At 45.0% G+C, this 26685-nt stretch overlaps 1 protein-coding gene across 3 annotated transcripts in view; it reads left to right on the forward strand.

Annotated features, from left to right (window-relative positions):
• LOC143981137 (ras-related protein Rab-7a-like) overlaps nucleotides 1–26685 on the forward strand; it is a 57993-nt gene that overhangs the window by 18881 nt on the left and 12427 nt on the right. Inside the window, exons 2-5 of one of the 3 annotated variants that reach the window (XM_077479058.1) lie at nucleotides 2627–2723; nucleotides 13430–13556; nucleotides 14476–14694; nucleotides 24958–25086. In XM_077479058.1, coding sequence (XP_077335184.1) covers nucleotides 2677–2723; nucleotides 13430–13556; nucleotides 14476–14694; nucleotides 24958–25086 — 522 coding nt within the window. In that variant the 5' untranslated portion in view covers nucleotides 2627–2676. The remainder of the gene's footprint in view (nucleotides 1–2626; nucleotides 2724–13429; nucleotides 13557–14475; nucleotides 14695–24957; nucleotides 25087–26685) is intronic. The other 2 variants (XM_077479060.1, XM_077479059.1) reach the window with 2 other exon arrangements.

Genomic DNA, 26685 nt, shown 5'->3' on the forward strand with positions numbered 1-26685 from the left:
TACCCCTTACTCATTCACATAGGGTGGGGGGCTGGGATCTGGGCCCCCCCCCTTGTTAAAGGGAACTTCCAGATTCCGATAAGCCCCCGACAACCAATGGCCAGGGTTGTCGGGAAGAGGTCCTTGTCCTCATCAACATGGGGACAAGGTGCATGGGGGTGGGGGGTGCCCCCAAAGCACATACCCCCCCCATGTTGAGAACATGAGGCCTGGTACAGTTCGGAGGGGGGGGGCTCTCGCTAATCCCCACCCCCTTTCCTGACCTGCCGAGCTGTGTGCTTGGATAAGGGTCTGGCATGGATTTTTTTGAGGAGGGCCCTCAACGCTGTTTTTTTCGGAGTGGGGTTTCCTGAAAATCCATACCGAAGGGCCCGATAAGCTCTTGGAGGGGGAACCCGTGCCGTTTTTTTTTTTTTTTTTTTTTTTTTTTTTTTTTTCTTACATTGTACATGGCGTTCCCCCTAAGACCCCTTTTACACCGAGGGCGCTTTGTAGGTGCTATAGTGTTAGAAATAGCACCTGCAATCTGCCCTCAAATTGCTGCTCCATTGTCTCCAGTATGAAAGCCCGAGGGCTTTCACACTGGAGTAGTGTGCTGGGAGGACATCAGGAAATGCCTACCAGCAGCTTCTTTGGAGCGGTGAAGGAGCTGTGTGCTTACCTCTCCTCCACCGCTGCTCCTCATTGAAATCAATGAGGCAGCGCTGCAATACTGTGTGAAAAACACCACTATTGTGGTGTATTGCGGGCGGTTTTAACCCTTTCTCAGCCGCTAGCTAGCTAGACTAATGGACGGGCCGCCACTACTCCTTGGATATGTGATGTTAGTATCTCAGGGGGCAGAAGGAAGATAATAAAACCTCATTCTCACCTAGGCAAAAATGTAGACGGTATGGAAAAAATAAACACAAAAAAGATAAATGAAAAAAATTTTATTCATAAACTTTTTTTTTTTGTTTTATAGAAAGCTTATTTTGAAAGTTGAGGGATCATTGGAATGGTGCAAAATGTTACTTTGGAGTGAAGGTTTACTTTGAATACAAACCCCAGTTTACTTTGCAAGAGCAAACTTCATTGTTGATCCTTTGGTGCTTTAGATAGAGATTTTCAGTGTTATCAGCTGAGAAAATTAAACTGTTTATGCTGTGGCCCATGAGCCTTGGGATATCCCCCTAGGATGCCATGCAAACAGATTCCCTGGAATTTGATTGCAAGCTTTGTGCAGAGATTGTTACAAGAGCATGAGGATGATCGGAAACCATATCATGAAAACATATATACAGTATAAAAAGCAGTGCATATCAAGCAAGGCAAACAAAGTACTAAGTTGCAAAAAACAGGAGCAAAATCTGCACTTTGTGGTCCCTCTGTATGCACCTTAACACCAAAAAAAAAAATAAAAAAAATAGACTTGGCAAATTTGTCTCCACAGACCTTTCCACCACCATTCTCTATGGTTTGCAGACAGTCTATGACACAAGCTCCAGTGTTACACAAAGGCCCCCGACTCTCTAAGCATTATTACCTTCACCCCATTAAGGAACTGATTACACTTGCAGTTGGGGGGGCATTAAAAGCATGCAGTTGATCCGCGTTTTAAGCAACCCCAACTGCCCTGCCTTAAAGAGGTTGTAAAGTCAGCAGCCCCCCCCCCCCCCCAATACTTACCTGAGCCCCATCTCTGTCCAGCGATGTCCACAAGTGTCTCGGCCATCCAGGACTCCCTTCTGATTGGCTGAGACATGGCAGCGGCACCATTGGCTCCCGCTGCTTTCAAACAGTTAACCAATCAGGAGAGAGAGGGGGTGGGGCTGAACCACAGCTCGGTGTCTGAATGGACCCACAGAGCAGCAGCTTGGCTCTGGTGCCCCCATAGCAAGCTGCTTGTTGTGGGGGCAAGCAACAGGAGGGAGAGGCCAGGAGTAATAGAAGAAGCACCCGAGAAGAGGAGGATTGGGGCTGCTCTGTGCAAATCCACTGCACAGAGCAGGGGATTATAACATGTTTGTGACGGTTTTTTTTTGTTTTCAATTAAAATATCAATCACTTTAAGGACTTGTTTAGACTTGCAGTTGGGGGGCATTAAAAGCATGCGGTTGATCCGCACTTTAAGTACTCCCCCAACCTCCCTACCTTAAAGGGTTAGTTCAGCTTTACAAAAAAAAACGCCTAAGCAGGTAAGGCAGGCCATAGATTAGGCAATTTTCTCTTCAACAGAGTCATGGTTGATGTGGGAGGGGGGATACCTCCCGCAGTGCTATTGTATTCTGCTGTCAGGGAGCCTTCCTTGTTTAAGTATTGCAGCAAATTTAACTTGGCTTGCTAAGTTTGTGCCAAGTTTGACAGACGGCCTGTCAAACTCACCCATTGAGGTCAATAGGACTGCATCATAACAACAATCCAAATACTTGAATACTTGGTTTATGGTTGCTACATGGTATTCGGACCTCTTTCCGACAACCCTTTTCGACATTGGGGGGGGGGGGGGGGTGGCGATTGCCTCTTATTGCTGTTTCTCCCTCTCCCAGCCCAAGTGCTGCTGGGAGAGGGAGTATACTCGTTGTTCAAGAAACAAGACATCATACGTCTCTGATCCCCATTACTTACTATTTTTCTCTCTTGGCAGATATTTTCCATAGGACTTTCAACTTATGTTGTGCTACCTGACATTGGGAGATGTTCTCAAGACAACACATCAAAATTCTTTTAGTTGGGAATGCGGGGTAAGTTTTTCTTGTGCAGTACAAATGGTAATCTTTGTATTATAGAAAAGCAGTCATGCTGACCATGAGGGGTGATTTATTAAAACTGAAAAGAAGAAAGTCTGTGCTGTGCATTGAAAACACTCAGCCTGACCTGAGCATTGTAAGGGGACTTCTGATTGGCCAGGAGTTGGTGCCAAAATGTGAAAGTCCCCACTCCGCCAATTCTTGGGTAAGACAGTGAACCACTAGCTTTTGCCATATTGTGCCAAAATGCTTCCCATAGGCCCACCCAGGACTTCCCGGCCATAATGAGCCTTTTATATTTAAAAGAAAGCAATGTCCACACCAAAGATGTATTTTCTGCACTTTACTGTTCCTCTTCAAAAGATGGCCATGATGTAACATCTCTTGACGTACTGACAGGTATAGGACATAGGACGCCATACACACAGTGGACATACTGTAACAGTCATTTGTAAATGGAACATAAAAGACATCTTTCACTTGTACCCACTGTCCTCTCTTTGGGAGCACCAGAGTGTTGGGCCCCATCTCCCATTATAGGTCCTGTAGAATTCTGCTCCATTCAAACCGAGATTAACAAGGTGACACATCCTGATTTGTCAGCTGAGATTAACAAGGTGCTTACCCGTTGTATACCAATCTCTCTCTCTCTCTCTCTCTCTCTCTCTCTCTCTCTCTCTCTCTCTCTCTCTCTCTCTCTCTCTCTCTCTCTCTCTCTCTCTCTCTCTCTCTCTCTCTCTCTCTCTCTCTCTCTCTCTCTCCCCCTCTCTCCCCTCTCCCCCCCCCCCCCCCCCCCACATACAGTCCAGTGCATTTTTTTTTTTCTGCATGGAAAGGTTATATGGTTTTCAACGAAACTGACTTTGTGCCTTATCTGCATTTAATTAGCCTCGAATCTGTGTAATTCAAAGGTGTTCGGGTTTTAAGGGATGCCACACATGTCCTTATACAAGGTTAAGAAAAAAAAAGGGGGGGGAATGCACTGGACTTCATCAAAACGCGCCTACAGAAAAGCATCCAGACTGCGTTTCTATGGTGTGAACTGACCCTCCCACTCCATAGCTCTGCCCAGCTGAATACTCTCCCAGGTGTACTAGTACTCACATCAGAAAACACTTAGCTTGGCCTAAAATGCCTTTTGCATCCAGCTCACAGTCCACCACTAAGTCCTGATTCACAACTATGCAGGTTGCAGTTTGCACATTGCGGGTGCGTTTTGCATTTTTCAATACACGCTTTTCATCTATTGAAGTCTATGGCAGTGGCCATCAACCTATGTATTACCTTGGGGAGATGCAGACTAGAATACTGCAATCACTGAGCAGCAAATGATATCACCTGTGATGTATTTCAGTTATCTTACAAACCTGGCCTGTTAGGCTGGATTCACACCTATGCATTTTTAGTGCTTTATGCATTTTGCAGATTTGCACTACAGAACGCGTTCCATAGGAAACCATGTTAAATGGACTGTAGTGCAAATCTGCAAAATGCAAAAAGCACTAAAACTGCATAGGTGTGAATCCAGCCTTAGTGGGCCCTGAGGACAGGGTTGATGACCACTGTTCTATGGAACCAAAAACCAGAAAAAAAAAGTCCCTGGCTCTTTCCATAAAATGCACAGATGTGAACTACATCCATAGGAAACCATGTTAAATGGACTGCAGTGTGTTTCTGCAAAACTGAAAAGCGCAAAAAAAATTCACAGGTGTAAACCAGGCCTTAAACCATAATTACAACTGGCTCTTCTGGTTGTCAAACTACCTCACCTGGAGTTCAACCCCATAAAGGGCCCTTGGCAATAGCTTACTACATCCACATGCTGTGGGGTGTTTGGCTCCTATGCCTGCCCTTCTAGGCCACTCCCCATTTTATATGGACCCCAACTCCACCCATTACATCACTACAGGAAGACTTTGTGTAAAAAGGGGACCTAACACCCAATTACACAATTCCCTCTTACCACATTATTTTGCGACAGAGCCGCCTAGTGACAGACTAGCCAACTGTACCTGCTTACATGTGATCTAATAAACCAGAGAACTGGTTGCTATGGCCAACACCGTCACTATTCTCATGTTTTATGTTCAGCATCTCTAAAAGCCCTATACTCCTGATCCAGAAGACAAAGTTAAAGTCGTTCGAAAGACTGAAGGTTTTTTAAATTTTACGTATTCTATTTATTTATTTTTAAATACAAAACCGTTTTATATTTTGTTAATAAATTTTGCAAACAGGTCATTTTGCAAATGAACAAGGCACTTATGGGCTGCATCGATGGGCACTAATTGGCAGCACTGATGAGGTGGCACTGAAGGGCATTGATAGGTGGCACTGATAGCTGGCAGTGATGGGCAGTGGTAGGTGACACTGATAGGCAGCACTGCTAGGTGGCACTGATTGCTGGCACTTTTGCAGTGGCAGGCGGCACTGGTGTGCACCGTTGAGGCGGTTTCGCCTCTTTCACTTTGGGACAGATGTCCTTTGCACAGAAGCCAGTGATCTGGATCCCAAAACCCGGGGGGGGGTTCACTCCGATCTGTGATCGCCCGAGTCTCATTGACTTGGTGATCGCAGAGCGCCACGAAAAGTAGATCCACGCTGTAGCCGTCGTTCAGCTATAGCGAGGATCTGAAGGGATTAAAGTGTAGCTAAAATTAAACTTTTTGTTGTTTTTGTTTTTTTTTGGATGGGAGTGGAGAGAGATTAGAACACCTGTCAGGCTCCATTCACACCTGAGCGTAGTGATTTACTGGCATTTTTTGGGTGTCTTTGCAGATTTTTAGAAGCATATTACAAGCGTTTTATAGCTTTAGGTGTTTTTGTTTAGCCAGTAGAATGCATTAGGAGAGGGAGAGGAAATTAGGGGTGGAGAAAGCTGCTATTTGAGCAGAAAACAAGTGACAAAACGCTTGAAAAACGCTCAAGTCAGGTGTTTCTATTGAAGTCTATGGGGCCAAAAACTCTAATCTGCCAAAAAGAAGCTCATGTACTTTTTTTTGAGCGAGGGGCATTTTGCTTCAGGCGAGAGAATGCTCAGATGTGAACAGTGGCCATTGAATTGAACAGTATTTGGCTTGTTAAGCATTTTAGATCTGCAAGCTTCAAGCAGAAAATTGCTCAGGTGTGAATGGGCCCTTACATTTTTATTGCAGTCTGTCCCCCCATTAGGGACATTTACCCTCTCTATTTATTCTGTTTTTCCATTATCAGAAAGTGAAAGTAGAAGAAAGTCACAAAATTTTGAGTTGTCCCAGAAGGGTAATAGAGGGGAAATCTTCCAATGAGGACACTAGTTCTGGTGACCTGGGGGGGCCCCAAGGGATTTATTAAGCGGCTCAAGCTACTATACCAAGCCTCCACAGCACGTATCCAGGTAAACGGTAGGATCTCCCCTTCCTTCCCGCTCTCCCGTGGCCCCCACAGCTGACTAAGCGGCACTCCCATTAATTAGAGCGAGCTCCATCAAATACCTTGGTGTGCATATCTCTAGATCCTTTCCTGACTACCACACTCTCAACGTTGAACCGCTTTTTGATATTCTTAAGCCCAAAACGCAAGTATGGTCCCGTCTTCCCCTCGGGGTGATGGGCCGGATAAATCTGGTCAAGATGATACTCCTCCCCAAGCTTCTCTACATCTTTTGACAAGCACCACTATACCTCCCCCCCCCCCCCCCCCGTATATTCAAATCAATGGAATCTATCCTCAACACGTTCATCTGGAGCTCGTCCCGGCTTAAATTGCCATGGCGTGTCCTAAAATGCCCAACAGATCTAGGTGGCACTGCACTCCCTGACCTCTTCCTTTACTATATAGCGTCCCAACTCTCCCTCTTCTTTCACTTCAAACAGACAGGGTCCGCTACTCCACTCGTTTGTTCACAAACCCCCGGTCCACTGGCTCATACCTACCAGATCCTATTTTGTGGCCCCCACATCCCGATTCGTACCAAGGACAGGCACCCCATGTTCTTCCACCACTGTAAGGTCTAGCAACTTGCCATGCGCCTGGGAGGGGCCCCCTCTCCTCACTCCCACACACAACTCTGGGGTAACCGAGGATTATCAGAACTTGCCCTCTTCCCAGACCACGGGCTGGGGGTTGATAGGGGTGTCATATACTTATCACAGGTGGTGACCAATGGGGTGGGCAAATCTTTTCAGACCCTCAAAGATGACTTTACGCTACCCATTCACATGCTGTTCCGCTACCTCCAGCTTCGACACACGTTCAATACCCAATTCGGGGATCATATCCCAGCACTCGAGACTTCCCTGTTGGTAGACCTCGTTTTAGGTGAAGACCCCAAGAAATTAATCTCAGTGCTATACACATACCTCTTGACGCCCACTGCCACGGCTCATCAGGTGCACTCCCGGTGGGAGAACGACCTGGGTGTGGTATTGGGTGGGGACTGGGAGGAGGCCCTGGCAAATTACAAGACTGTGTTGCCCAAGCTCTCGGATCGCCTCATCCACCTTTACATCCTCCACAGATCATACCTCACACCCTACCGTGTCTCCAAATATAAGCCTGAACACAACTGTCCCAGCTGTAACTCCCCAAACGGATCCTTCTATCATCTACTCTGGGCCTGCACGTCTATACAGGGCTACTGGACCCAGGGGGTCCGGTTCCTCCACGATCGCATGGGCTCTCCAATATCCCTATGCCCTCGACAATGTATCCTGGGGCTCCTCTCACTCTCTTATGGCGAAAAATACCTGAACATTTTTCTGCAAGAAACATTGTTCCTGGCCAGATTGCAGATCGCCAAGACGTGGATGAGGGAACCCCCCTACACTGCAACAATGGATTAGAGCAACCAATAATGCCCTCCCCCACAAGAAGCTACTTTACATTCATAGGGGTTGCCCCAGCAAATATAATAAAATTTGGGATAGATGGCTGGAGGATGCCTCCACTTGCAATGTCGGAGCTAGACAAACCCCATATTGGTATACCCTGTGGACCCCATGTGTATCCCTCCCCCCCCCCCCCCCTCTCCTCATGAACCTTGTATCAAAATGCTACTCTGTGGATCATGCAGCACTGACTTTTCCCAGTACTGTGTTATATGCCCATGTATGTTGAGTGAACAAATTAGTTGCTGTAGTGCCTGTTGCACTGAAGTTCTGTATGTGTATCCTACCTACTATGCTCAATTGCTGGCAAGCACAGAGGTAAGACTTTTTTTTTTTTTTTTTTGCAGTTGGCTACCAGGTTTGCACACATCTCATGATGGGATTTTGGTTTACTCTTTACAGATCTTCTCTAAATCCTTAAGGTTTCTGGGCTGTCACTTGGCAACTCAAAGTTTCAGCTCCCTCTATACATTTCCTATAGCAGGGATATGCAATTAGTGGACCTCCAGCTGTTGCAGAACTACAAGTCCCATGAGGCATAGCAAGACTGACAGCCACAAGCATGACACCCAGAGGCAGAGGCATGATGGGAGTTGTAGCTTTGCAACAGCTGGAAGTCCGCTAATTGCATATCCCTCACAATATTAAAAACAAAAGTTCTTGGCGCACAAATGGAAAAAACCTTTTGTAGAGAACGCTTTATCCAAATATTAGGTTAATTGTTGTCTCATAGAGGGCCTATAATTAGTCTCAATGTGCAGCTGCTAGACCACTTTGGACATGGTGGAAGAAAGCAGAAATTGAACCATCACAAGAACAGCGCATCAGAGAGACTCATAGTCTGATGTGAAAAGCATAAAAACAATTTATTAAAATGAAAAAGAAAAAAACTCAATAAAAGACGTCTGATCCTCCAGGGATCTTAAAACCTTTACATCAGTCAATCACGACAATAAAACAACAGTTGCTTGATGATAAATTAACCCTGGGATCTTCTACTCGTAACTTTGAGATGTTGGTAAAAACAGGGCTGTGTTGCTAGTGTAGTCTATTGTACACGTGGATTGAATGATTGTGGGTGATTATCTCCCAGAGGCAGGGGGAACCAGTGAAATTCGTATATAGGTGTAAATAAATGGTTGGAACTGAGTTCCCAAAAGACACTCACTTTTGTTAATGGCTGGACTGTAGGGCTGGGGCGCCGTCACGCTGAGCTGGAGGAGTGGAAGAAAAAGGGTCAATCCTGCTCCCTGTGCTCCGGGACGGAGGTGCAGTAAGCGCTGAAGGATGTTAATGCAAGTTGGACACAAGGTGGCGTCCACCTTGTGTGTTGGAGAGGCTTGGAGCGCAGCGCTTCGCTTGCCCGAACGGTTGCGGGTCACTATTGGTCACGTGGAAGGCTCCGTAGCGAGGGGGGGTTGTCATGCCGACCGGCCTGCTAACATGTTTCGCGCGCATGCGCTTTATCAAAGCTGATTGCATATCCCTGTCCTATAGGATTAAGGTCTGGAGACTGGCTAGGCCACTCCATGACCTTATTGTCCTTCTTGAGCCACTCCTTTGTTGGCTTGGCGGGATGTTTGGGATCATTGTTATACTGGAAGACCCATCCACCACCCATCTTCAGTGCTCTGGCTGAGGGAAGAAGGTTTTCGTCCAGGATTTTACAATACACGGCCCTGTCCATTGGCACCTGAATGTGGCAAAGTCAGCCTGTACCTTTAGCAGAGAAGCAGCCCAAAAGCATAATGCTTCCATATCCGTGCTTGACTGTAGGGATAGTGTTCTTAGGGTCATAGTCTGCATTTTTCTTCCTCCAAAAGAGGGCGTGTGGAGTTGATGTCAAAGAGCTCAATTTTGGTCTCATCTGACCACAGCGCTTTCTCCCACTCTTTCTCTGAATCAAAACTTCAGATGGGCCTGTACATGTGCCTTTCTGAGGAGGGGGATTGTGGTCGCAACTGCATTATCATTCAAAAGCTCCTTCTGTGTAGTTCTGGGCTGATCCCTCACTTTTCTCATGATCATCCTTACCCCACGAGGGGAAATCTTGCACACAGCTCCAAACCAAGAGCAATTTATGGTTATTTTGTGTTTCTTCCATTTGCAAATAATTGCTCCAACAGTTGTCTCCTCCTCACCAAGCTCCTTGCTGATGGTCTTGTAGCCCATTACAGCCTTGTGCAGGTCTACAGTCTTGTTCCTGACGTCCTTTGACAGGTCTTTGGTCTTGCCCATGATGGTGAGGTTGAATGGAAGAAAGATTCTGCGGACAGGTGTCTTTTAGACACATAATGAGTTGTCATTAGGAGCCACTTCTTAAATTGACAGGACTAATCTGTGTACAAGAGCACATACTGTAGCCAGTCTGTGGGAACCAGAATTGTTGTTGGTTGGTAGGGGATCAAATACTTAGTATTGAAAATATTTTTATTAAAACATGTCAAGTAAAAACAATAAACAGTAACCATCATGAGGCAAATGCAGACAGGAACAGTAACAGAGGTACAATTACGGGAAACCGGCCAATGACAATCGGCCACAGCCGGTCCCTGACGGGAAGCTTGGAGAGTAGAGAAGACGACCTGTGTTTTCCGATCCCAGAGGTCACAGTAGTGAGAAACACCCATGGGTTACTACATGAGGCAGTTTTTAGACAATAACATAAAAAAGAAAAGATAGAAAGGAAGAGAGAAGAGAAAGGAGCAAAGTAAAGAGGAGCAAGGCAGTATAGGGGAAAGCTAAATAGCAAGAGGAGAGGATGGAAAAGGGGGAGGAAGGGGGGGAGGGGGAAGGAATATGGGTAGGGGGGGTAGGGTAAGGGAGAGCCCACAGCGTCCTCATGCGTTTAAGATTTGGTTCATTAAAGCGTCAGAAGAAGAGAAGCGGAGCCAGATCGACCATTGAGAAATAAATTTGGCGTAAGTGTCATTGTCCAGTGCCAACATCTCCTCCATTGGGATCAAATACTTAACTCAATTTAAAACATTTGTATTGCGTCTTTTTTGGATTTTTGGTTGATATTCTGTCTCTATCCTTTAAAATACACCTATAATAAAAAATTATAGCAAACTTTCAAAATCTGCAGGAGATCAAATAATAATTTCCCCCACTGTATGTACAGTATCTCACAAAAGCGAGTACACACTCACATTTTTGTAAATATTTATTATATCTTTTCATGTGACAACATTGAATAAATGACACTTTGCTACAATGTAAAGTAGTAAGTGTAAATTTGCTGTCCCCTTAAAATAACTCAACACACAGCCATTAATGTCTAAATCGCTGGCAACAAAAATGAGTACACCTCTAAGTAAAAATGTCCAAATTGGGCCCAATTAGCCATTTTCCCTCCCCAATGTTATGTGACTCGTTAGAGTTACAAGGTTTTAGGTGTGAATGGGGAGCAGGTGTGTTAAATTTGGTGTTATCGCTCTCACTCTCTCATACTGGTCACTGGAAGTTCAACATGGCACCTCATGTCAAAGAACTCTCTGAAGATCTGGAAAAAAAAAAGAATTGTTGCTCTACATAAAGATGGCCTAAGCTATAAGATTTCCAAGACCCTGAAACTGAGCTGCAGCACAGTGGCCAAGACCATACAGCGGTTTAACAGGACAGGTTCCACTCAGAACAGGCCTCACTATGGTCGACCAAAGAAGTTGAATGCACATGCTTAGTGTCATATCCAGAGGTTGTCTTTGGGAAATAGATGTAGGAGTGCTGCCAGCATTAAAAGTGAATAAATTGCGGCGCTAACCACGAAAAACAACTAAATAAAAATAATCCTTATCTAAAAAATGTAAAGTGCGACAAGTGTGAATCACCTCACAAAGTGCAAAATGTGCGATACAGAAAATGCAAATAAAATAATTACTACAATATTACATGTGCTTGCATAACATAATCATGCCAAAATATATAAAATCCAGAGAAATTGCTGAGAAGAAAATGTGCAAAAAATGCAAAAATCAAAAAATATATTGATAAATAATTAATGCTCATTAATTCCAGTTCATGCAAATGCTTCGTGAACACAAAACAAAGTCCATGCACAAAAGTGACTTCCAAAGTGTGTGCTAATCCAGTGACTGAATTCAGTGCCAAGCCAGTGCACCACCAGTTTCCCCCAGCCTCTCACCTCAATTACTTGGTATAGAAACACAATTTAAAAGCCAAAGCTAATCCATCCACATTCGTCCAGCGGCTAGTATCCACCTGTATCTTTCTTTCCCAGGTTCTTCACATCTCACTCGTTAAGGTGTGCGATACATACAGTGTGGAACAAAAGGACAGGGGGGCTCTCAGCATTGCTGCCTAGGTTGAAGGGGTGGGGGGGGGGGGGCGTCAGCCTGTCAATGCTCAGGCCATATGCCGCACACTGCGTCAAATTGGTCTGCATCGTCCCAGAAGGAAGACTCTTCTAAAGATGATGCACAAGAAAGCCTGCAAACTGTTTGCTGAAGACAAGCAGACTAAGGACATGAATTACTGGAACCATGACCTGTGGTCTGATGAGACCATGATAAAATTATTTGGTTCAGATGGTGTCAAGCGTGTGTGGCAGCAACCAGGCTAGGAGGAGTACAAAGACAAGTGTGTTTTGCCTACAGTCAAGCATGGTGGTGGGAGTGTCATGGTTTGGTGCTCCATGAGTGCCGCTAGCACTGGAGAGCTACAGTTCATTGAGGGAACCATGAATACCAACATGTATTGTGACATACTGAAGCAGAGCATGATCCCTTCACTTCAGAGTCTGGGCAGCAGGGCAGTATTCGAACATAACGACCCCAAACACACTTCCAAGACACTTCCAAGACGACCACGGCCTTTCTAAAGAAGTTGAGGGTAAAGGTGATGGAATGGCTAAGCATTTCTCCAGACCTAAACCCTATTGAGCATCTGTGGGGCATCCTCAAAAGGAAGGTGGAGGAGTGCAAGGTCTCCAACATCCACCAGCTTCGTGATGTCATCATGGAGGAGTGGAGAGGACTCCAGTGGCAACCTGTGACGCTTTGGTGACCTCCATGCCAAGAGGGTTAAGGCAGTGCTGGAAAATAATGGTGGCCACAGAAAATATTGACACTTTGGACCCAATTTAGACATTTTCACTTAGGGGCGTACTTACTTTTGTTGAGTTATTTTGAGGGGACAGCAAATTTACACTGTTCTACGAGCTGTACACTCACTACTTTACATTGTAGCAGTGTAAGTGTAATTTCTTCAGTGTTGTCACATGAAAATATATAATAAAATATTTACAAAAATCTGAGGGGTGTACTCACTTTTGTGAGATACTGTACATGGGATTTTTTTCTAATTTGCAAATATTTCAAATACATTTTGGAATAACGCTGTACAACAAAATGTGGAGAAAGTGAAGTGCTGTGAATACTTTCCGGATGCATTGTACCTACCTGTCAGATGTAACAAAGCAAATCCTTGGCACACTGGGTCATAGGACCTAATTTAGGTGACCTTCATTTTTAGTTTAGGTCCACTCTAGACATCTCAAGACATGCCTCATGACTGTCCCTCCTAGGAAAGATCTGCTTGAATGGTATTGAAATATATGGCGGCTGTAGGAGCAGATTCCTCCTACTGTGTTGAGAAAAGGACAGTGTACACTGTATCTGTTGATGGGTAATAATAGTCTTATGTGGATTTTGCAAACCTTCTATTGATTCTGATCTTATAATCTGTGTTTACCCTCCACCTCACATGACTGGTGGAATGCAAAGAATTTACTAGATGTCAAGTAGAGAACTGAGTATGCCTTCTTTGTGCCCACATTGAATGTGCATCTAATTAGGAATCTGTGGTTTGCAGAGTGGGAAAGTCAGCACTGATGAACCAGTACGTCAACAGTCGCTTCACCAACTACTACAGAGCCACCATAGGAGCAGACTTCTTCACCAAAGAGCTACGACTAGATGACAAACTGGTGACAGCACAGGTAAACAACAACCAAGGTGGGCATCTACCTGTGTCTAAGTGCGGATGTAGGAGCTTGTCCATTGAAAATTATTCTAGGGATCTCGTAATGTAAATTGACATTATGCGTATATTTGAAAAAGATAACATAAGAACACAGATGTGAGATGAATGTCACAGGGGTTGTTACAAATATTGACAATTCCCCATAGTTCTCCAGGGTTGCTGGAGAATTAAAGTGCAAGTCAGGGCACACAAAAAAATAAAAATAAAACGTTCAATACATTTCCCCATGTTTGTTTCTTTAAAACCCTGCAAGTACAGAACAATTCAGATATATAACCATTGACCTATCAGAAAGTAGAAATCCAGTGCAATTATCAATTAATGGCACCACTGCAAGTCTGCTAAAACTTATACCAATACAAAAAAAAAGATGATTAACAAACACTGGAAATCTTGCAAGAATCCAATGGCAAGCCATAGTGAAGTACATACAGTAATGCATTTAAAAGTAATTGTAAAGGTATTTTTTTTATTTTTTCATAAAAACATGTCATACTTACCTTCCCTGTGTTTCTGGGGTCCCCTGGCAGCACTCCTGGCCCCTCCTCCTCATCGAGTGCCACCACGGAGAGGCGCTTTCCATGGGGGCACTCATGCGTGCGCACTCCGAGTCCTGCGTCCATTGACACAGACAGCCGAAAGGTAATACTGGTAATTAGTCCTTTGCCCCATGGCCTGCTTTTCCTATGCCATAGTTTCCACAATTAGGTCCCATATATGAATAAAATAAGTGTTTTGTACTGGCCCAAAACAATAAGATTCTAACTATCATTTTCTATCAATTTCTAGAAAAAGATAAAAATCTGATTAATGGGTATGGAGTAATACAATTTAAATATTTTCATGTTAATATAGATGTCTTTCTTTTTATCCAGATTTGGGATACAGCGGGAACAGAACGCTTTCAGTCACTGGGTGCAGCACTCTACAGGGGCACAGACTGTTGTTTGCTGGTCTTTGACGTGACGTCCCCCAATTCCTTCCACGCTCTTGACACCTGGCATAGAGAATTCCTGGTACAAGCTGATCCCTCATCTCCAGACAAATTTCCCTTTGTGGTGGTTGCCAACAAGACAGATCTAGAGGAACGTCAGGTTAGTGCATTGTTTCCTACTGCAGCTGATGCGTCACTGAGTAAACAAGCCTCTTCTTGCTTCTCTGTGCTGTTTTATTGTATTTATTTTGAACTTAGAGGTGAACTATATCTTACTATGAATTGAAGGGGAATTTGTGTGAGAAGAACTATTAGAACTGCCACTGACTTTTCCAGTCACTGGTTGACACAGACCAGTTTCCCAGGCATGACGTGGTCCAGCAGAAGCACTGGACATGCCATGGTGAACTACAATCGGGATCTACAGCCAGAAATGATTGGGCTTTATGGCCAGCAAAGTAGAGTGTTGCAGGCTTGGGTTTTAGGCCCAGTTCACATCTCCTCATTTCCAATCATACGGCAAAGTGCATAAAGAATGCATGCTTTGCCGCGTGTTTTGTAAAAGCACATCACGCTTGCGTTGCCATTAAAATTTAAATTGGCACCCTGGTGCCCCATGCTCTGCTTCAAAAAAGTATGGGAGCTTATTTTGTCGTGTGTAGGGCAGCTCATTCAAGTGAATAGGCTGCCCTACACACAACAAGCGTTAACACGTGAAAAACATGCAGATAAACACCAGTGGGGACGTAAGTTCCCACTACGCATAGATGTGAATGCAGCCTTACAGCCGGCTCTTCATAGAGCTTCTGCAGGAGCTGCTGTATTGCATCCATGGGACCCCCTACATTAGATTACTCATCCCTTCATCAGACATCTCTCTCTCCCCAGCTTCCACTCCCCCCCAAAGTCTACCGATATCCCTTCCTGGCCACCCCACATCCCTCCCCAACAATGACAGACATTTTTCCCTAGCCTACTTCTTGCTGACAAACACCTCTCCCTGCCTCCTCACATGCACCCACCCCCCGCAGATTTTTATAAGGCACCATTCACACTTGTGCAACCTGTCATGAAACTTTGGACATCAAAGCTGCATGTCAAGTCATTCCCCATATTTTCCAGTGATACACATTCATATATGTGCGACTTAAAGTTGCAGCGACTTCAAAGTAGTTCATGCACTACTTTAGTTCTGACTTTCATGCAACTTAAGGGCCGTATACCTAACCCTCAAAAGTTGCATGTTGAAAGACATTACTTCCTTTAATGCATTATGGATCCCCCTAACAGACATCTCTTCTTGGTGGCTTCACCCTCAACTAGCATACCTACACCTCCCAGCTGACAGGCATCTCTCCCCAGCAGCCAAATTTTTCAGCAATTAATTTTTTGCTGTATATTTCCATTGGGAAATTTCATGTTCTGGAGATCCATCAGAAGGGATAGAAAATCTCTAAAAAATGAGGGAAATTCACCTCTTTGGCTGTTGCCCCTGAAACAGGGGTCCCCATTGGAAGAGTTACCCTCACCTCTCGTTTTTATAACACTTTGGATTTCCCATCACTTTCTGCTTCGGGTACAGTAAACACCATGGCAAAAAAAAGGAGGCTAACACTCCCCTTGCAGGGATACAAACAGCAAGAAAAACTTGACTACGTTCTTATTCTCTATTCTATCAAGAGCTAAAAAAACAAAAAACGGTGTGGGCTACAGTGCCTTGCGAAAGTATTAGGCCCCCTTGAACTTTTCAACCTTTTGCCACATTTCAGGCTTCAAACATAAAGATATAAAATTTTAATTTTTTATGAAGACTCACCAACAAGTGGGACACAATTGTGAAGTCTTGGATATTTTATATCTTAATATTGGATTTTTGAACCTTTTTAACTAATAAAAAAATGAAAAGTGGGGTGTGCAAAATTATTCGGCCCCCTTGCGTTAATACTTTGTAGAGCCACCTTTTGCTGCGATTACAGCTGCAAGTCACTTGGGGTATGTCTCAGTTTTGCACATCGAGAGACTGAAATTCTTGCCCATTCTTCCTTGCAAAACAGCTCGAGCTCAGTGAGGTTGGATGGAGAGCGTTTGTGAACAGCAGTTTTCAGCTCTTTCCACAGATTCTCAATTGGATTCAGGTCTGGACTTTGACTTGGCCATTCTAACACCTGGATATGTTTATTTGTGAACCATTCCTTTGTAGATTTTGCTGTATGTTTGGGATCATTGTCTTGTTGGAAAATAAATCTCCGTCCCAGTTTCAGGTCTTTTGCAGACTCCAACAGGTTTTCATCCAGAATGGTCCTGTCTTTGGCTGGATCCATCTTCCCCTCAATTTTAACCATCTTCCCTGTCCCTGCTGAAGAAAAGCAGGCCCAAACCATGATGCTGCCACCACCATGTATGACAGTGGGGATGGTGTGTTGAGGGTGATGAGCTGTGTTGCTTTTACGCCAAACATATCGTTTTGCATTGTGGGCAAAAAGTTTGATTTTGGTTTCATCTGACCAGAGCACCTTCTTCCACATGTTTGGTGTGTCTCCCAGGTGGCTTGTGGCAAACTTTAGACGAGACTTTTTATGGATATCTTTGAGAAATGGCTTTCTTCTTGCCACTCTTCCATAAAGGCCAGATTTGTGCAGTGTACGACTGATTGTTGTCCTATGGACAGACTCTCCCACCTCCGCTGTAGTTTTCTGCAGTTCATCCAGAGTGATCATGGGCCTCTTGGCTGCATCTCTGATCAGTCTTCTCCTTGTCTGAGCTGAAAGTTTAGAGGGATGGCCAGGTCTTGGTAGATTTGCAGTGGTCTCATACTCCCATTTCAAAATGATCGCTTGCACAGTGCTCCTTGGGATGTTTAAAGCTTGGGAAATCTTTTTGTATCTAAATCCAGCTTTAAACTTCTCCACAACAGTATTACGGACCTGCCTGGTGTGTTCCTTGGTCTTCATGATGCTCTCAGCGCTTTCAACAGAACCCTGAGACTATCACAGAGCAGGTGCATTTATACAGAGACTTGATTACACACAGGTGGATTTTATTTATCACCATCAGTCATTTAGGACAACATTGGATCATTCGGAGATCCTCGCTGAACTTCTGGAGTGAGTTTGCTGCACTGAAAGTAAAGGGGCTAAATAATTTTGCACGCACCACTTTTCAGTTTTTTATTTGCTAAAAAAGTTTAAAATATCCAATAGATTTCGTTCCACTTCACAATTGTGTCCCACTTGTTGGTGATTCTTCACAAAAAATAAAAATTTTATATCTTTATGTTTGAAGCCTGAAATGTGGCAAAAGGTTGAAAAGTTCAAGGGGGCCGAATACTTTCGCAAGGCACTGTATATACTTTATTCAGCTGTGCATAACTTCATTTTATTTTCCCAGTTGGCTAATATTTTTATTTTACGTTTTGCCATTTATAAGGTTTATTTGCCTTTTTAGTATTGCATACAAATGTGATACTAAAAAAAAATGTTGGAAATAATCGACGTAATGTGTCTAATATGTGTATTTACTATGATCATCCGCTCCACCTAGTTGCCACAATGCAATTTTATTGAAATACTGTAATCAGGAAAATACTGCATTATGACCACTAAATGGTGCTGACAAAGAAAAATCGATGTAGTACAGGGATTATTCGCAATTGCTGTGCAAATCCTGAGACATTGCACAGGAATTTTTTTTTATAAATTGAACCAATTTATTTCATTAGTAACTTTGCCAAGCTTTGTATCGTAGCACTATTATAAACAAAAAGACAGAATACAATGTCCATTTTTTATTTACAGTGGGAATAGTCTCTTTGCATTTCTTTTTTTGTTTTGATACATATAAGTGCCTGTAGAGTATTCAGAGTTTTATTGGTAAAGCTTGGCCTCCTAGTGACTGAAAGACTATACCCTCCATAGAAACCACAGTTAGTCTGTCACTTCAGAGTTCTCCGGTCTGGCTGCTGCACCTGTGTCCTGGCTCACGCTTGGCTGGCGGCTGTACACATCATTCAGCAGTTGTTTGCATGAGAGGCGTTGAGTGGCTAAGATGGTTGTGCTGTGGAGACATCTTTACAACGTGGCACACATACACTATGTACATGACCTTCTGTTATAGCAATCATGCAAATGTTATTGAGATCAGCACCATGATCACACCTTCATTGATACAGATGTGTTTTTTAACCGCTTGCTTACTGGGCACCTAAACCCCCTTCCTGCCCAGACCAATTTTCAGCTTTCAGCGCTGTCACACTTTGACAATTGCGCGGTCATGCAACACTGTACTCAAATTCTATATCATTTTTCCCCCCACAAATAGGGCTTTCTTTTGGTGGTATTTAATCACTGCTGGGTTTTTCATTTTTTGTAAAAAAAAATAAAATAAAAAAAAAAAAAGCCTGAAAATCTTTGGGGGAAAAAAAAAATAAAAAAACTTTTTTCTATTTTGTTTGCAAACAGATACTTTTTCTCCTTCATTGGTGTATGCTGAGGCATCACTCTTCGGGACCGATGTCCCTTTCACAGAAGCTGGTGATGATCTGCTGTTAGCGTGAGAGGGAAAAAATAAATAAAAAAAACAATTACCGACCTGGATTATATCACGTGATCAGCTGTCATTGGCTGACAGCTGATCATGTGGTAAGGGGCCAGTATCTGTGATCAGCCAGGTCTCATTGGTCACCGGAGCGTGCAGGGAGTGTGTAAAGGGGAAGATGTCCTATCACGGACTTCCGGCAAAGTAGGTCCGCGCTGTAGTCGTCATTCGGCTATAGTGTGGACGTTAAGGAGTTAAACCTCAAAATAGCTTCTCTCATCATAGGTTTCAGTTTCCTGTAAAAAGACTACATTGAAGAAAAACTGAAGTTTCAGGCTTATAGTAATGTTCAAATCCCAAAAGCTTCTACATGTATATAACCCATCAGGTGCTAAAGGGGTGTGACCACATGTTAACACTAAAAATTCTGGATGAACCCCCTGCACACTGCTATATGCCCTTTCTAGCAAAAAAAAACAAACAAACAAAAAAAACACAGGTATTTTTGGTTCTCATATAATGCTCTTGACATCACCAAAGGGCCGCACATAAAATTCACCGGCTATGCATTGTCAGAGACAGGAGACCCGCTACAGGATATAGTCAAAGAATATGGAAGTGATAAAAGAGATGGCCACAGACTCGTGGGCATGGCCCAAGAGATGGCCACAGACTCGTGGGCATGGCCCAAGAGATGGCCACAGACTCGTGGGCATGGCACAAGAGACTAAGGCTACTTTCACACTGGGGGTGTCAGCGGTAAAGTGGCTTTTCGGCTGCTAGCGAAGCGCTTTTAACCCCCACTAATGGCTGAATAAGGGTTAAAAGCGCTGCTTTTCTGGCACTTTGTCACTGCCCATTGATTTCAATGGCAAGGGGAGCTGTAGGAGCAGTGTATACACCGCTCCTACATCGCCTCAAAGATGCTGCTTGCAGGACTTTTTTTTTTTTTTTTTTTTTTTTTTAGCATCCTGCCAGTGCTCCGCTATAGTATGAAAGCATTTGGGCTTTGACACTGGAGTGAGGAGAGTTTTACAGGTGCTATTTTTAGCACTATAGTAAATAACAAACAATACATGTAATGTTATATCAGTAAATACCAACTCCATACATAGCGTATACAATAAATTTGATACATGAATACATCTTATCCATTGGCAAGAAATCCCTAAATGCATTTGTAATTTGCTTTCAGTTCCTTCATATAGTAGCCAAAAAAACACGTTTGTCCCTGAGGATGCCATACAGCGAAACATATAGGATTAAGATGTAGGAATAACTATAAGAGCTACAATAACACATCCTAAATGACCATAAAGCTTCAGTATTGTAAAATTGTGTTTATGTACCTTTGTAACTTTAATAAATTGAAATTTTATTCAATTTGGTATGTCCTTGTACTAATTGCACCTATAAAGTCTTTGTATTTTCTATACCCCTATGGGGACGTTGATGCTGTAACATAGTATTTTTAAATTGTGGAGTTGACCGCATAACTCCATAACATGGGGTGCAAATATATACATTTTCCTCCCTTGGGATTAGCTTAACGAAAAAAAAAGTAAACGAATGCAGCCATCACATCTAAGGACTGTACACTGCAATATATTGCGCTTTTAATTTTGGGTTTATTTACCTTTTTAAGACCTTTTTTAATTTGCTCAAACACTGCCACATGCTCATGAGACCACACCCATTTAATTTAAAAGGTTGTTTCATCCGTCATTGACGGATACAGCTCCATTAATCTTGACCGTAGGGTTATTACGCCACCTTCAGGAGAGGACTAGACAGAACATGTAATACATGTGAAAAAAAAAACAGAACTGTACAGTTCCGCCTAGGGGGCGGTCCCTCTGGCAATAACCTAGACTCCCTGTTGGGACCATCGGTCTTGAGGATTTTGTTCCAAGATTTTAAGATCCTGTGATCTTCTATCAACAGCCGGCTGGGTGGCAGGCTGGATAATATAGATCCTTGTAGTCTCCCCAGCCTGGCCATCAAGCGTGTGCAGGCCCTAGCTACGCGCTGGGTCAGCCACGACATGCCCCTCAGGCTCCCGGGGCGGCCGGTGAGCGCAATGCTCCAGGGCACACATATGACAGGCTACGGATGTCTTTGTCACAGTGTGCCGTGGCCCGCAGCCACTAAGTGTGTGGGTCTGTGATGGGATGCCGCCAGCTTATCCGGATGGTAAATACAGCTCTCCCTGTCTCAGCAGGACAGATCAGATGGGCATTCCCTGGGAGGTCAATTAGGGGGTTCCTCTTCTCCCTTCTCTCCCTGTCTCCGCCCCCCCCCCCCCCCCTGGGGGATGCTACATGACTGGGCTGTAGTGCGGTGTGTGTACCTGGGCCAGGTGTCCTCCGGGGGGGCTCTGATCCTTGATTGGGGGCTGTGCTGGCCGTCTGTGTCCCTGTGCTGTCATCTGTCTCTCTGCTGGTGTCTGTGGGCTCTGCATGTGCTGCCGCCATAACGCTGACCGCCGCCATTGTCTGTGCATTCTCTGTGTACAGTTTTGATCATCAGCCATTTTCTATTAGCCTCTGTTAGAAGCATGGTCGGCGGCCATTTTCCCTGTGTTTTTTTTTTTTTTATACAAGGGCACCCAGCGGCCATTTTTCTTGTAGCCTCAGCACGTTTTTTTCTCCAAATTGCTGGTTCCTGTGCCTCAGAAGAGCATGGTTTTTGTTCCTGGACACTTGTGAGCTGACACAGCCATCAGTTACAGCATGGGGCAGCACTCAGTCAGAGTGGCGAGTCCTGCGGTGGGGGCTCCTCAGTCTGTAGCAGCTAGGAGGGTGGGATTGAGCACCTTGTCCTAAGTCCCCATGGGTGGCAGACAGGGTGGCTCAGCATGGCATCAGTAGCTTGCGTTTCTTCCCCAGACCTCCCTGCAATTGTAACTGGCTCACCTGCAAATAGTGCAGTGCCTTTGGATGCTTTGTCGGCGGTCCTTGAAACGGGGAGAGCTCTGATGTGTCAGGACGCTGACCAGGACCAATCGTACAGTGAGGATGATTCCGTGTCTGGGTCCACTCAGGAAAGACCTTTTGTCACAAGGTCCAATACTCCACCTGCTTTACCGTCGCTGGTTTTAACGTCATAGCTGTTGAAAGCCAGGTGCTAAGGGACCAAGGTGTGTCGAACTTGGCAATTTCCACTATGCTGAGGGCACGAATTCTTCTCGGAAGATATACCATTGTACTTGGAAAGCTTATATCTCCATGTGTGAGGAGATGGGGTGGCATCCATGCACCTATTCCGTTTCTAGGATCCTGCTGTTCTTACTGCGTGGAGTAGAGCAGAAGTTGGCCTTGAGCACCATCAAGGGACAGATATCAGCCTTGGCTGTTTTTTTCACAATTACCCCTGGCTTCTCACTCATTGTTGTTCACCTTTGTGCAAGGGGTCTGGCATGTAGTCCCTCCGCTACATCCACCCGTACCTCCGTGGGATTTGAACCTGGTACTATCATCGCTTCAGAAACCGCCATTTGAGAACATCGGGGAAATCCCCTTGTTGACTCTTTCTCAGAAAGTGGTCTTTCTAGTGGCTATTACATCTGCCAGGAGGGTTTCTGAGCTGGCGGCCTTGTCTTGCAAGTCGCCCTATCTGGTTATCCACAGGGATAAGGTGGTGTTGCGTCCGGAACCTTCTTTTCTGCCGAAGGTGGTTTCGGCCTCCCATCTCAATGAAGACATTGTGTTACCATCTCTGTGTCCTAAACCGACACATCCTAAGAAGGTGGCCCTCCATTCCCTGGACGTGGTGCGGGCCCTAAGGGTATATCTGTCTGCCACGGCTCCCTTCCGGAAGTCAGGTTCTCTGTTCGTTTTAGTAGCTGGTCCGAAAGAAGGGCTGGTGGTCTTGTCGACCACCATTTCCAGGTGGATCAGACGGAACGTGGTCCAGGCTTACACCTTGAAGGGGAAGGTGCCCCCCTTTCCTGTCACAGTCCATTCCACCAGGGCAATTGAGACCTCTTGGTCTTTCTGACATCAAGCATCAGTCTCCCAGGTGTATAAGGCAGCGACTTGGTCGTCTGTTCACACTTTCACAAAGCTCTACAAAGTTGATGTAAGCGCATCTTCTGATGCCTGCTTTGGTCGCAAAGTTTTGCAGGTGGCCGTGTAATTGTTGCAATTTACACTCTTTCTTCTTGTTGGAGAGTTACATTTTGATTGTCAATGTATTCTGATGCATATGTTGGCTGCAAGTTCTGATGCGGTTGGTTCAGGTGGTGACTCCTCCGTTGGGGGGCACCTCTGGTTGTGGGTGAAGTTGTGTTTGCTGTTCCCACCCCTCATTATGACACTGCTTGGGGATGTCCCTACTGTCAAGATTAATGGAGCTGTGTCAGTCAATGAACGAAAGAGAAAATAGGATTTTTGTACTCACCGTAAAATCCTTTTCTCTGAAGTTCATTGATGGACACAACACCTTCCCCTCCTATTTCTTCAAGTTATACTGCCTGTTGACGCACTGAGCTGCAGGAAGCAGGCCGAGGGGTTATTGCCAGAGCAACCGCCCTGGGCAGAACTGTACAGTTCTGTTGTTTTTCATATGTATTACATGTTCTTCCTAGTCCTCTCCTGAAGGTGACGTAATAACCCTACGGTCAAGATTAATGGAGCAGTGTCCGTCAATGAACTTCAGAGAAAAGGATTTTAAGGAGAGTACAAAAATCGTATTTTTTCTTGTCAAAAAATCTGTTCTGGTTCTTCAGAGACAGGCCGAGTCTCTTTATATTAATGCCTATTGTTAAAAGAGAAGTATGAGTTTGGGCTTTTCTGCAGTTTTATACTTACCTAGGTGAATGCTGCATCTGTCCCCCAGTGCCTCTACACTTAAAACTGAGCGATTTGAACACCGCCGATTACTCGGTTCTGACAGCTCCGTGAGCAGAGAGCTGCAGACTGTCAGTCACTGGCTCTCTTGCTCTGCCCCCTCCTCACTCACCAGGGCGCTGAGATATGGAGGGGGTGGAGCGGCCAACTCAGGCTCTCAGCGATTTGCTGAGAGGCTGAGCAGGATGTCAGTCCCAGGATCTGGCAGATCCACACTTTGTCAGGATGACGCGGTGCCTGCTCTGACTTCTGGGACGTCAGCAGGTGTCACTTTAGCCTGCTATCTTCTGAAAAATTTATTATTTTACTGGAACCTGCTGATCATGGGTGCAATGTCAGGCTCTTGCACAGTCTTCCTCTAGCTTTGTGCCTATATCCCCATATGGGCTTTCAGGTTCAAAGCAAGAGGATGACTGAATGAACTGTGAGCATGCTGAGCAACAGCATAGTTCAGGATGTGCAAAATATTTTGTGGTATAAAACACTTAGAAGGAACATGCTGATATTTTTTCTAGATAAACGTTGGGTTGCAATGAACTAAAATGCATGCATTCATTTTTTTGCATTGAAGCCCAGGCCCCTGCAGATTATTCCTCCAGCCGTAGGTCTGTACCAAGGTATAAACCTTCAGTTACGCAGCACATACCCTTTGCTCCATTTGTGAATTATGAGTCCCTCTTCTGGGCGTACCGCCTGGCTAAGGGGGGAGCCAATCAGCGGGTGGGGCAGACTCGATGTTAGACGGCAACCCGTGATTGCTCCCCGCAGAGACAGAATGGGGATCTGTCTGTGTAAACATGGCAAATCACGTTCTGACAGGGGAGATCCTCCAGATTTCCCTAGTCACACAGTCCCCCATACAGTTAGTAAGGAACATATTTAACCCCTTAATTGCCCCATAATGTTAACCCCTTCCCTGCCAGTGTCATTAGTAGGGGTGCACCGAATGGGTTTTTTGGTGCTGAAACCGATACCAAAAATGAAAAATACACTAGGCCGAAAACCGAAAATGACTGTTTTTAAAAAATATTTTTATACAGGAGATGGTCAGAGACTGGGGACGTGGTACAGGAGATCAATGCAGCCTCACCAGTGCCCATCATCTGCAGCCTGCCTGGGCCTCACCAGTGCCCAGCAGCCTACCAGTGCATACCTCCCAACTTTTGAAGGTGAGAATGAGGGACATTTAGGGGGGAGATTGACCTGTGACAAGCGTAGTGCACCGCTGCAAAAAGTGGGTGTGGTAGCATAGTAAACTGTGGCTGTAAACACAGTTTATTATGCTACAGTTAGGAATGGACAGAGTAAGTGATGTGTACAGATAACTTACTCTGTCATTTCAGGCAGGGAAGTCTTCCCTGCTCTCAATCCTGACATTTTCCACAGCAGACGTGGGAGATGGGAGGGGGGAATCTGGCAGAGCTGGGGGGTGGTCAGGAGACAGTACAGGGTAACAGGAGAATGGCAGGGTAAAGAACAGCACAGGGACCAGAGAAGAGTAGAGCACAGGGGGAGTCAGAGAAAAGTAGAGCACGGGGGGGAATCGGAGAAGAAGAGTAGAGCACGGGGGGGGGGGAATCGGAGAAGAAGAGTAGAGCACGGGGGGGGGGAATCGGAGAAGAAGAGTAGAGCACGGGGGGGGGGAATCGGAGAAGAAGAGTAGAGCACGGGGGGGGGGAATCAGAGAAGAAGAGTAGAGCACGGGGGGGGGGGAAATCAGAGAAGAAGAGTAGAGCACGGGGGGGGGGGGGGAATCAGAGAAGAAGAGTAGAGCACGGGGGGGATCAGAGAAGAGTAGAGCACGGGGGGGGGGATCAGAGAAAAGTAGAGCACAGGGGGATCAGAGAAGAAGAGTAGAGCACGGGGGGGGGAATCAGAGAAGAAGAGTAGAGCATGGGGGGGGGAATCAGAGAAGAAGAGTAGAGCACGGGGGGGAATCAGAGAAGAAGAGTAGAGCGGGGGGGGGTCAGAGAAGAAGAGTAGAGCAGGGGGGGGGTCAGAGAAGAAGAGTAGAGCGGGGGGGGTCAGAGAAGAAGCGTAGAGCCGGGGGGGGGGGGGGGTCAGAGAGGAAGAGTAGAGCACGGGGGGGGATCAGAGAGGAAGAGTAGAGCACGGGGGGGGATCAGAGAAGAAGAGTAGAGCACGGGGGGGATCAGAGAAGAAGAGTAGAGCACGGGGGGGGGGTCAGAGAAGAAGCGTAGAGCCGGGGGGGGGGTCAGAAGAAGAGTAGAGCATGGGGGGGTCAGAAGAAGAGTAGAGCACAGGGGGGGGATCAGAGAAGAAGAGTAAAAAATAAAAATAAAAAATGCCAGGTGTCTGATCTGACCACCGCAATGTCGCAGTCCCGATTAAAAATCACTGATCACCACCATTACTAGTATAAAAAAATAATAATAATAAATGCCCTAAATCTATCTTCTATTTATTTTGTAGAAGTGATAACTTTTGTGCAATCCAATAAACTTATTGCGTTTTTTTTTTTTCTAAACTGATGAATAATTTTTTACATTTTTGGGGGGGGGGGATATTTATTATAACAAAAAGTAAAAAATAATTTTTATTTTTTCACAATTGTCTCTGTTTATAGCGTAAAAAATAAAAACCCCAGATGTGATCAAATATCATCAGAAAGCTCTAAAAAAAAGGACATGAGTTTTGGGTACAGCGTCGCACGATCGCGCAATTGTCCATTAAAGTGAGACAGTTGGGAGCTATAGGAACATGTATGCTGGCTGCAAAAACAAACATGAGTTTCACATATGAACCCA

Source organism: Lithobates pipiens, unplaced genomic scaffold (genome assembly GCF_037356315.1).
Source record: "Lithobates pipiens isolate NorthernLeopardFrog02 unplaced genomic scaffold, aLitPip1_a1.2 Scaffold_1, whole genome shotgun sequence".
Classification (NCBI taxonomy): domain Eukaryota; kingdom Metazoa; phylum Chordata; class Amphibia; order Anura; family Ranidae; genus Lithobates; species Lithobates pipiens.